Genomic DNA, 12,500 nt, shown 5'->3' with positions numbered 1-12,500 from the left:
AGCAAACATCTGTTTTCCATCAGCCAGGGCCAGTTGCGGCAACACACTCGGCCGGGGTGTTTGCGAAACCTCGCCGACGTAACCCCATCAACCCCCCCACCCCACCCCACCCCCCCCCCCAGACGTCAGAACAATCCTCGCCCCCGCCTCTTGTGTAACAGACAATAAGACGCACAAGCCAGGGGAACAGTCATCAGATTGCCCCTTCCAGGAAAGGAAGTGAAAACAAGGAAAGTTTGGTTAGTCACACAGTGACCTCCATCTACACCCCGACGCTGTCCTACACCGTGACCTCCATCTACACCCCGACGTTGTCCTACGCCGTGACCCCCATCTGCACCCCGACGCCGTCCTACGCCGTGACCCCCATCTGCACCCCGACGCCGTCCTACGCCGTGACCCCCATCTGCACCCCGACACTGTCCTACACCGTGACCTCCATCTACACCCCGACGCTGTCCTACACCGTGACCCCCATCTACACCCCGACGCCGTCCTACACCGTGACCCCCATCTGCACCCCGACGCTGTCCTACGCCGTGACCTCCACCTGCAGCCCAACGCTGTCCTACGCCGTGACCCCCATCTGCACCCCGACGCTGTCCTACGCCGTGACCCCCATCTGCACCCCGACGCTGTCCTACACCGTGACCCCCATCTGCACCCCGACGCTGTCCTACGCCGTAACCTCCACCTGCAGCCCAACATTGTCCAACACCCTGACCTCCATCTAAACCCTGACAACCACACCCTCCAACAGCAGCGCTTCCTCCTCACCGCCCTTACTACAGCGCCATGTCCCCTTGAATAGACCAGCCTGTTTTCTGTCCCTGAAAGTCTCTGGTACACTGTTTGGAAACTACGTCTGTGTGAATCAGGGTTGTAGGAATGTGAGTGAGTGATGGACTGAGTCATCTGTCTCACTTGGCTTTCAATTGAATTCACTCTCGAAAGTTGTTTATTAGTTTACATACCTTACAGCAACTCTACGACACTGAAAACTGATGTCATCTCTATTTCATGGTAAAGTAATGCCATATCCTTTCCCTTTCCAAACAATTTGCTGGAATCTCACACCTCCCTAGAGAATCACGCAGATGTCTTAAATCCAAAACTGATTCAGGGAGGGTTGGAAACTCTCTGCAGGTCAGTCGGCGCTTCTGGAGGGAGGGACGCAGTTATCATTTCAGGCTGAGGAAGTGGACAGGGAGAGGGGAGGCAGAGGGTCAGGAAGGACCAAGGCAATACTTCTGAGGGTGAGGTCAGGGTTGCTGTTGGGATAAGTCGTCGAGGGGCTGGGATAATGGGAGCAGATGGAGGGTGATCGTGAAGGTCGTCATCAGGATCGATAGGTGGGGTCTTCTTTCCCAGGGTCGCGGAGTCTAAAACTAGAGGGCACAGGTTTAAGGTGAGAGGGGAAAGATTTAAAGGGGCAAGCTTTTCACCCAGAGGCGGGTGGGTGTGTGGAACAAGCTGCCAGAGGACGTTTTTAGAGGAGGGTACGATGACAAAGTTTCAAAAATGATTTGGACAGGTTTGGGGATGGGAAAGGTTTAGTGGGATATGGGCAAAACGTGGGCATATGGGCTGGGAAGTGGCAGATGGAGTTCGATCCGGAGAAGTGTGAGGTGCTACACTTTGGAAGGACAAACTCCAAGGCAGAGTACAAGGTTAATGGCAGGATTCTGGGCAGTGTGGAGGAGCAGAGGGATCTGGGGGTTCATATCCACAGATCACTGAAAGTTGCCTCACAGGTGGATAGGGTAGTTAAGAAAGCTTATGGGATGTTGGCTTTCATAAGTCGTGGGATCGAGTTTAAGAGCCGCGAGGTAACGATGCAGCTCTACAAAACTCTGGAAAGACCACACTTGGAGTACTGTGTTCAGTTCTGGTCGCCTCATTATAGGAAGGATGTGGAGGCGTTGGAAAGGGTGCAGAGGAGATTTACCAGGATGCTGCCTGGTTTAGAGAGTATGCATTATGAGGAGAGACTAAGGGAGCTCGGGCTTTACTCTTTGGAGAGGAGGAGGATGAGAGGAGACATGATAGAGGTGTACAAAATATTAAGAGGAATAGATAGAGTGGACAGCCAGCGCCTCTTTCCCAGGGCACCAATGCTCAATACAAGAGGGCACGGCTTTAAAGTAATGGGTGGGAAGTTCAAGGGAGATGTCAGAGGAAGGTTTCTTACCCAGAGAGTGGTTGGTGCATGGAATGCGCTGCCTGGGGCGGTGCTGGAGGCAGGTACATTGGTCAAATTCAAGAGATTGCTAGATAAGCAGATGGAGGGATTTAAAATAGGGGGATATGTGGGAGGAAGGGATTAGATAGACTCAGGTGAGGTTTAAAGGTCAGCACAACGTTTTGGGCCGAAGGGACTCTGTTGTGCTGTACTGTTCTATGGTTCTATGGGACTTGCAGGAATCTTGGCTGGCATGGACCAGTTGGGCTGAAGGGCCTGTTTCTGTGCTGTATGACTCTGTGACCCAACATTGGATGAGCTGCACGACTTATCCCCGCAGCAACCCTGACCTCACCCTCTCAATGAGATTTCCTTTGTCCCACACACCCCTCCATCAACCCCTCCGCATCCTTTCCACGGTCCACCTCTCTGCCACATCCAGCCAAGTGTCTCAGACCTGAAGCATGAACTCTGCTTCCCTCTCCGCTGACCCTGCGTGTTTCCAGAGTTTTCTGTTGACCTCTCTCTACCCTCTCCCTGGATCACTCGCTCCAAACAGACATTCAATGTTCTATATATAAACCACCATACAACTGCCACATTGCATCTGAACCCCCGGATCAGATCCCAGCCTGTAACCCACTCCCGGGGGTCTGTTATTCTATATATAAACCCCCTGAACCCCTGGATCAGACCCCAGCCTGTAACCCACTCCCAGGGATCTGTTATTCTATATATAAACCCCCCAAACCCCTGGATCAGACCCCAGCCTGTAACCCACTCCCGGGGATCTGTTATTCTATATATAAACCCCCCCCCTGAACCCCTGGATCAGACCCCAGCCTGTAACCCACTCCCGGGGATCTGTTATTCTATATATAAACCCCCCCCTGAACCCCTGGATCAGACCCCAGCCTGTAACCCACTCCCGGGGGTCTGTTATTCTAATATATAAACCCTGCCGAACCCCTGGATCAGATCACAGCCTGTAACCCACTCCTGGGGGTCTGTTATTCTATATATAACCCCTCCCAACCCCTAGATCAGATCCCAGCCTGTAACCCACTCCCGGGGACCTGTTATTCTATATATAAACCCCCCTGAACCCCTGGATCAGATCCCAGCCTGTAACCCACTCCCGGGGATCTGTTATTCTATATATAAACCCCCAGAACCATTGGATCAGACCCCAGCCTGTAACCCACTCCCGGGGACCTGTTATTCTATATATAAACCCCCAGAACCATTGGATCAGACCCCAGCCTGTAACCCACTCCCGGGGACCTGTTATTCTATATATAAACCCCCAGAACCCCTGAATTAGATCCCAGCCTGTAACCCACTCCCGGGATCTGTTATTCTATATATAACCCCCCTGAACCCCTGGATCGGATCCCAGCCTGTAACCCACTCCCGGGGACCTGTTATTCTATATATAAACCCCCAGAATCATTGGATCAGACCCCAGCCTGTAACCCACTCCCGGGGACCTGTTATTCTATATATAAACCCCCCTGAACCCCTGGATCAGATCCCAGCCTGTCACCCACTCCCGGGGACCTGTTATTCTATATATAAACCCCCAGAACCATTGGATCAGACCCCAGCCTGTAACCCACTCCCGGGGACCTGTTATTCTATATATAAACCCCCAGAACCATTGGATCAGACCCCAGCCTGTAACCCACTCCCGGGGACCTGTTTTTCTCCATGGAAACTCACTCGAATGCAGACTTGTTTGACTGCCCTGTGGTTTTCTTGGCCCTGGGAATGTGTGGCCACATTTTCTTTTACCTTCCATCATCAGAAAAGAATCCTTGTCATCTTCCCTTCTCCGCTGACTTCCTTGAGGTTTGCTGCAGGAGATTCAATCTGGTTGAAATGTGGGATGTGGGCGGAATTTTTGCGGCTGTCCTTTTGGTGCACAGTTTTTGCATTGATTTATTTTCTCAACCCTTGCAACTGTGAATCATCAGTTCAGCTTCATGTTTGTAAAAGCAGCTGGCTGCTTCTGATCCCTTCCCTATCAGATGTCGGTCTGTTACTTCTCCACCATTTTCCAGAATCGAGTCAAGTTTATTGTGAGGAGCACAGGTGCAGTGAAAAACTCACTTACAGCAGCGTCACAGGCACAGAGCATCAGAGAGACAACGCTCACAAGTAAAACAGAGTGTGCATTATGAGGAGAGACTAAGGGAGCTCGGGCTTTACTCTTTGGAGAGGAGGAGGATGAGAGGAGACACGATAGAGGTGTACAAAATATTAAGAGTGGACAGCCAGCGCCTCTTTCCCAGGGCACCAATGCTCAATACAAGAGGGCATGGCTTTAAGGTAATGGGTGGGAAGTTCAAGGAAGATATCAGAGGGAGGTTTTTCACCCAGAGAGTGGGTGGGGCGTGCAATGCGCTGCCTGGGGTGGTGGTGGCAGGTACATTGGGCAAATTCAAGAGATTGCTAGATAAGCATATGGAGGAATTTAACATAGAGGGATATGTGGGAGGAAGGGGTTAGATAGTCTTAGGCGAGGTTTAAAGGTCGGCACAACATTGTGGGCCGAAGGGCCTGTATTGTGCTGCACTGTTCTATGGTTCTATAAACATAAATTAAACACAATTTCTGCAAGACAGAACACAGTTGGAACCAAACATTGCAGTGCAGAGTGGTCCCAGTGTTGCTGTACTGAGGCAGTGATTAGGGTTGTGCCGGTCGGGTCAAGAACCAAATGGTTGAAGGGAAGTCACTGTTCCTGAACCTGGTGGTGTGGGGACTTCAGACTTCTGTACCTCCTGCCCGACGGGAGCTGCGAGAAGATGGCACGGCCCAGATGGTGGGGGGGATCTTCGACGACGGACGTTGCCTTCTGAGGCAGCGCCTCCTGTAGATACTCCCGATGGTGGGGAGGGATGTCCCCGTGATGTGTTGGGACTGGGTCCCACCGCTCTCTGCGGCTTCCTGCGCGTTCGAATTGCCGTCCCGGACCGGGATGGAACCGGCCGGGACACTTCTGTGGAAGTTTGCCAGAGTGTTCGGTGACGGGCCGAACCTCCTGAGGAACTAAAGACGCTGGCTGCGCCTTCCTCGCGATCACATCGAGATGCTGGGCCCGGGACAGGTCATCTGAGATGTTAACACCCTGGGATTTAAATCTGCTGATTTCCAAGCTGTCTTGGTAACCTTTCGAGATATTTCATGATCCTTCCAAAATCTTACATGGTAGATGTCCAAGACATTCGTGAGGCCACATCTGGAGTATTGTGTTCAGTGTTGGTCGCCCTGCTGTAGGAAAGATGCCTTTAAGCTGGAAAGAGCACAGAGGGAGATTTACGAGGATGTTGCCGGGACTGAGTTATGGGGAGAGAGGTTGAGTAGGTTGGGACTTTATTCCTTGGAACGTAGGGGTGACCTTATAGAGGTGTGTAAAACCACGAGGGGCATCGATAGGGTGAATCCACACGGTCTTTCCCCCCAGGGTTGGGGAATCAAGAACTAGAGGGCACAGGTTTAAGGTGAGAGGGGTAAGAGATTTAATAGGGGACCCGCGGGGCAACTTTTTCACCCAGAGGGTGGTCCGTACGTGGAACGAGCTGCCAGAGGGAGTGGGTGAGGCAGGTACATTAACGACACTGGGACAGGTCGGTGGATGGGAAAGGTTTAGAGGGATAGGGGCCAAATAAGGGCAAACGGGACTGGTTCGGATGGGAATCTTGGCCGGCATGGACCAGTCGGGCCGAAGGGCCTGTTTCCGTGCTGTGTCAACCTGCCTTCAGCTCATCAACTCTATTCCAGCTCGGGGAGAAACTCCCAGACTCGTTTCCCCCATAACCTGTGTCCTCACCTTCCGCTGAACTCGCCCCCCCCCCCACCCCACCCCACCCCACCAAGATTGTCCCCATCACCCACACACACTGGGGGGGGGGTGCTGCGGTTTACCTACTGACACCCCCCTCCCCCCCACCGTTGGGATAGGGGGAAACCCAGGGGGTCACAGGGACACACACACACACACACACACACAGGCGGAGATCAGGATCGAACTCGGGTCTCTGGAGCCATAAGACACTGCGCCAACGTGGGGGCTTTGGAGAGGGGTGCGGGAGAGGTTCACCAGGAAAGAACGTGCAACAGTCCAGCACAGGAACAGGGGCCCTTCGGCCCACGATGTTGTGCCGAGATAATTCAACTAGTAATTAAAGGCCTCACTAAACTAATCCCTTCTGCCTGCACAATGTCCGTCCCCCTCCATTCCCCGCACATCCACGGGCCTGTCTACGAGCCTCTTAAACCCCTCCATCGTGTCTGCCTCCACCCCCACCCCTGGCAGCACATTCCAGGCCCCCACCGCTCCCTGTGTAAAAAAATTTGCCCCGCACATCTCCTTTGAACTATCCCCCTCTCACCTTAACTGCACGCCCTCTGGTATTTTGAGATTTCGATCCTGGGGGGCGGATAGATACCGGCTGTCTACCCTATCTCTGCCTCTCGTAATCTTATAAACCTCCATCAGGTCTCCCCTCAGCCTCCGCCGCCCCGGAGGAAACAACCCAAGTCTGTCCGACCTCACGCTCTCTAATCCAGGCAGCATCCTGGCGAACCTCTCCCGCACCCTCCCCGAAGCCCACCACACTCCTCCGGTAACGGGGGGGGGGGGGGCGTTTTCCCTTCAGCACCTTCCTTTCCGGGATCCTGACCTCCGTTCGAGCCGGAGCCCCCCCCCCGCTGCCTCCACCCCGAAGTCAACTTGGCATCGACGTGTGCTGACACCAGTCCTTGCGAGTTTCCGCCAACCATCACGACCTTCTTCCCTTTCCTGCTCTGAGTCAGTCAACACTTCTTCTTTCTGTCCCCGTGTCAGTTCAAAGGCAGTTCACCCAGGGCATTGGGCAAGGGGGGGGGTGGGGGGCAGAGGAGCAATGGCGGTAGCTTCGTTCGGGGGAGAGGCAACCCCTCCTGCTCCCTCGTCTGTCCCCCTGTACGTACCGGGGACATATCTTCCCCCGGGGCAGGTCAGGTTAAGGGGACGTTCAGCGCAGGCGTTTAACTCGGAGAAGTAAATCAATCCAAAAGGTTTGCTTCCAAAACAGGGCATCGCCACTTGAGCTAAAGTTGATCAGTAACTGGGTTTTTAATGATGATCCATAGAACAGGGAACACTACAGCACAGTGCAGGCCCTTCGGCCCACAATGTTGTGCTGACATTTTCTCCTGCTCTAAGATCTATCTAACCCTCCCCTCCCACATAGCCCCCCATTTCTCTATCATTCATGAGTCTATCTAAGAATCTCTTGAATGTCCCTGATGTATCTGTCCCCACAACCTCTGCCGGCAGTGTGTCCCACGCACCCACCACTCTCTGTGTAAAAAAACTTACCCCTGACATCCCCCTTATACCTTCCTCCAATCACCTGAAAATTATGCCCCCCTCGTGTTAGCCATTGTCGCCCTGGGAAGAAGCCTCTGACTGTCCACTCGATCTTGTACACCTCTGTCAAGTCACCTCTCATCCTCCTCCTCTCCAAAGAGAAAAGCCCCAGCTCGCTCAACCTATCCTCATAAGACGTGCTCTCCAATCCAGGCAGCATCCTGGTAAATCTCCTCTGCGCCCTCTCTAAAGCTTCCACATCCTTCCTATAATGAGGCGATCCAACACAGGAATGTTCTGTCACTTCAAAGCGCCGGTATTTGTCCATTAATAAATACAAATACAAGAATTGTATTGGACGGGGCAGTTCCTTCACGCAAATGGTGGTACATATTTGGAATGAGCTGCCAGAAATAGTCCGTGGATAGGAGAGGTTTAGGAAGCTATGGGTCAAACACGGGCAGATGGGACTCCCTCACTGGCAACACATTCGGCATGGACCTGATGGGCCAAAGGACCTGTTTCCGTGCCGTCTGACTCGAATTCACCAAAAAGCTCCTGCGGTGGGAGAGGAGGGTAATTGTTAATCGGTTCATTGTGTTAACCGCCAGTGTGGCTTTGTGTGGGGGAGGCCACGTCTTACGAGCTTGACTTGAGTTTTTCAAGGAGGCGATCGAGGCGTGGACGTTGTCCACGTGGACTTCCGTAAGGTGTTTGACAAGGTCCCTCACGGGAGGCTCATCCAGAAGATTAAGATGCCTGGGACCCACAGTGACTTGGATCCCGAATGGGCTGGTCCGGAGTGTGGTGGTGGTTGGGACTTATCCTGGCTGGAGGTCCGTGACCTGTGGTGTTCCACAGGGATCTGCACTGGGACCTCTGCAGATGGCGACGGATATAAATGTCTTGGATTAAAACGTGGATGGGTGGGGTTAGTAAGTTCGCAGACGATACAACGATCGGGGGAGCTGTGGATGGTGTAGAAGTTTCCCAAAGAATACAGCGGGATATAGATCGGTTGCAGATCTGGGCAGGGAAGTGGCAGATGGAGTTTAATCCGGGCAAGTGTGAGCTGTTGCACTTTGGGAGATCAAATGCGCAGGGACAGGACACAGTTAATGGTAGGTCCTTAACAGCGATGATGTACAGAGGGATCTTGGGGTCCAAGTCCACAGCTCCCTGAAAGTGGCCCCACACAAGTTGACAGGGCGGTAAAGAAGGCGTACGGCGCGCTCGCCTTCATTAGTCGAGGCGCTGAGTCCAAGAGTCGGGAAGTTGACGTCAGGGGGTCTCCGGCTCAAACGGGGGTCAGGATCCCGGAGACGAGGGCACCAAAGGAAAAACGCCCCCGTCACAGAAAGGGTGCGGGAGAGGTTCACCGGGACGCCGCCCGGAGTAGAGAGCGCAAGCTGTAAGGAGAGGTCGTACAAACTTGGGTTGTTCTCTCCGGAGCGGCGGAGGCCGAGGGGAGACCTGATAGAGGTTTATAAGATTAAGAGAGGCACAGATAGAGTGGACAGAATCTTTCTCCCACGGTCGAAATGCCTAATACCAGAAGGCGTGCATTTAAGGTGAGAGGGGGTAGGTTCAAAGGAGGTGTGCGGGGCAAGTTTTTTTACACAGAGCGGTGGGTGCCTGGAATGTGCTGCCTGGGGTGGGGGTGGAGGCAGATACGATCGAGGGGTTCAAGGGGCTGTTAGGCGGACACATGGATGTGCAGGGAATGGAGGGAGACGGACCGCGTGCGGGCAGAAGGGACTTAGTTTAATTTGGCATCGTGTTCGGCACAGACAACGTGGGCCGAGGGGCCTGTTCCTGTGCTGTACCGGTTCTGTGTTCTGAAACAAGGGACTACAGTGGTACTGACCAACACAGCAGGAGTGAAATGACCTCCTCGATCCCCGGATTGACCCTGGGAGATGTCCCCCTGAAGGCAGGTATCGGCTGAACTGTCTCATACGCGGGAACTGATCCTGATTAACCAATACATCCTGACACAGGGAAGCAAGGGTTGTTCACCGCAGAGAGTGCCCACGCTCTCCCCACAGCCCCGTGTCGGTCCCCACACCGATCCCACTGCCCCGCTCCCTCCCCCACAGCCGTCTCCCACCTCTGCCTCTATATCCTGTAGGGAAAGCGATTCGGATTCCTCGGGACTGCCGGTGGGCGAGGCGGAGATGGCTCACGGCATTTTTTCCCTTTCTGCAGTTGTCAACCTCGAAGTTTCCGGTCGTCGTGAAAATGGGCCACGCTTATTCCGGAATGGGAAAGGTAGGGTTCGTTTCCCAGCAGGTAACCCATGGCTGGGGTGGGGGAGGTTACTATCCAACCTCCCAGCGACCGACTCCCACCTGCGTCCGAATCCTGCTCGTCGGAATAGATCCTGGGTGTGTGAGGCTGTGCTCCCGGGAGGGGGTCCCCCCCCCCCCCCAACGGGGCAGGGAACGTGCGTGTTCCCGGCAAAGGCAGATTGGGAACTTTGAGGCGGGGGTGTGGTGGGGGGGGGGTGGGGGTGGTTCCTGACGGAAAGTCACTGGGTGTCGCACGTTGGACGGGGGAGAGGGTGATGCTTGTGAAGGGTGGGGGGACGGTGGGGAGGGTGGCAGGGAGGGGGGAGGGAGACAGTCGGTGGGATGGTGTTTGCCCCGTTCTCTCTGTCTCACCCCTCTGCCCTCTCCCTCCCTGTCTCTCTGCCTCTCTCTCATTTTCCCTCCCCCTCTCTCCCTCTGTCCCTCACCCCCCTCTCTGCCCTCCCTCCTCTCCGTCTCTCTCCTCCCTCCCCTCCCCTCCCTCCCTCCTCTCTGTCTCTCTCCCCTCCCTCTCTCTCCCCTCCCTCCCTGACTCCTCTCCTCCCCACTCCCTCTCTCTCCCCTCCCTCTCTCTCCCCTCCCTCCCTGACTCCTCTCCTCACCCCCCCCTCTCCGCCCTCCCTCTCCCGTCCCTCCCCCTCTCTCCCTCCCCTCCCTGACCCCTCTCCCCCTCCTCCCTTCCCCCCAACCCCCCCCCCCGCCATGACCGTTGACCCATCTGACCCCAGGTGAAGGTTGACCACCACTATGACTTCCAGGACATCGCCAGCGTGGTGGCCCTGACCAACACCTACGCCACCACCGAGCCCTTCATCGACGCCAAGTACGACCTCCGCATCCAGAAGATCGGCAGTAACTACAAGGCGTACATGTGAGTCGGGGTCAGTCCTGGGGGGTCAGGAGTCGGCCCTGGGTGTCAGGGGTCATCCCTGAGGTCCAGGGGTTAGTCCTAGGGGTCAGGAGTCAGCCTTTCCCCTCCCCCCTCCGTCTCTCCCTCCTTCTCCTCCCTCCCTCCCTCCCCTCCCCCTCACTCTCTCCCCCTCCCCTCCCTGATGTGATGTCTCCCATCGGGGAACCTGATGGTTGACCTGGACATGGGGGAGGGAGACTCTTGAGGGTGGGGAGCAACGTCGGGTTTGGGGGAGGGAGGTGGGGACAGGGAGGTGGGACGGGTTTGGGACCAGGACCAATGACCTCTGCCCCTTCTCCAGGAGGACCTCGATCTCGGGAAATTGGAAAGCCAACACTGGATCGGCCATGTTGGAACAAGTGGCCATGACTGACAGGTAACACCCCGGGGTCCTGAGGCCAACTCAATCAACTGGAGGCTTGGGGGGGTGGTGGGGGGGAGTCAGTGGGGCTGGGAGGGGTCTTTGGAGGGTCCCGACATGGGATCAAAGTGATGGATTCTCCCCCTCACCTGAGGAGATGCTCCTACTAGCCCCCCCCACATGAATGGCCTCCAGACCGCGAGGGAGCCATTGGTGGGTCCGGTTGTGGCAGGAGGTGACTGAGGGATGGGTCCGAATAGGCCACTGGGCCCCAGAGCGGCGGAGGAGGCTTCAGCTGGGAGTACAGGACCAGAGAGAGGACGCAAGGCCCGAGGCCCGGGATTGGAATTAAGGCCTAGAATTGGTGAGTGGGGCATGGGGTTGGGGTGGGGAAGGCCTGGGATTGGTGGAGAGGGCCCGAGATTGGAGGACAAGGCCTGGGATTGGTGGAGAGGGCCTGAGATTGGAGGACAGGCCCTGGGATTGGTGGAGAGGGCCTGGGATTGGTGGAGAGGGCCTGGGATTGGAGGACGAGGCCTGGGATTGGTGGAGACGGCCTGGGATTGGTGGAGAGGGCCTGGGATTGGAGGACAAGGCCTGGGATTGGTGGAGAGGGCCTGGGATTGGAGGACAGGCCCTGGGATTGGTGGAGAGGGCCTGGGATTGGTGGAGAGGGCCTGGGATTGGAGGACGAGGCCTGGGATTGGTGGAGAGGGCCTGGGATTGGTTGAGGGATGGGAGTTAGGGCCCCTGAGAGTGTGAAGCATTGGCCGGTCCACACCCATTCACCTCCCGGCTTCCTCTGGCGACAGGTACAAGCTCTGGGCCGACAAATGTTCCGAGATGTTCGGCGGGATCGAGATCTGTGCGGTGGAAGTGATTCACGGGAAAGACGGCCGCGATTACATCATCGAGGTGAGAGGTCGCGGTGGGGGATCTCCAGCTGAGGCTCGGGTCAAGGAATCCAGGAGAACCGTCCGTGGGACGGTCATCAGTCCCCACACTGACCCCACTGCCCCGCTCCCCCCCCCACAGCCCCGTGTCAGTCCCCACACTGACCCCACTGCCCCGCTCCCCCCCCCACAGCCCCGTGTTGGTCCCCACACCGACCCCACTGTCCCGCTCCCTCCCCACACCCCCGTGTCGGTCCCCACACTGACCCCACTGCCCCGCTCCCCCCCCCACAGCCCCGTGTTGGTCCCCACACTGACCCCACTGTCCCGCTCCCTCCCCACAGCCCCGTGTCGGTCCCCACACTGACCCCACTGCCATCCACATATGGCCCTGAGAGGGGCTCCTAATCGGGCACACTGAGGGAGGGGAGCGGCAGGGAGTGGGGAGAGAGAGAGAGACGAGGGGGGAGGGAGAGAGTGTGAAAT

General features: G+C 56.0%; 1 protein-coding gene across 1 annotated transcript in view; it reads left to right on the top strand.

The window, feature by feature from the left end:
- The window catches only part of LOC127566565 (synapsin-1-like), a 48,405-nt gene that overhangs the window by 20,568 nt on the left and 15,337 nt on the right, over nt 1-12,500 (top strand). The window contains exons 5-8 of the mRNA XM_052008981.1: nt 9,750-9,812; nt 10,579-10,721; nt 11,062-11,136; nt 11,934-12,036. Of these exons, the coding sequence (XP_051864941.1) occupies nt 9,750-9,812; nt 10,579-10,721; nt 11,062-11,136; nt 11,934-12,036 (384 nt within the window). The remainder of the gene's footprint in view (nt 1-9,749; nt 9,813-10,578; nt 10,722-11,061; nt 11,137-11,933; nt 12,037-12,500) is intronic.

This window comes from Pristis pectinata, chromosome 43 (genome assembly GCF_009764475.1).
Source record: "Pristis pectinata isolate sPriPec2 chromosome 43, sPriPec2.1.pri, whole genome shotgun sequence".
NCBI classification, from domain to species: domain Eukaryota; kingdom Metazoa; phylum Chordata; class Chondrichthyes; order Rhinopristiformes; family Pristidae; genus Pristis; species Pristis pectinata.
This window is presented reverse-complemented; position numbering and strand designations above follow the sequence as displayed.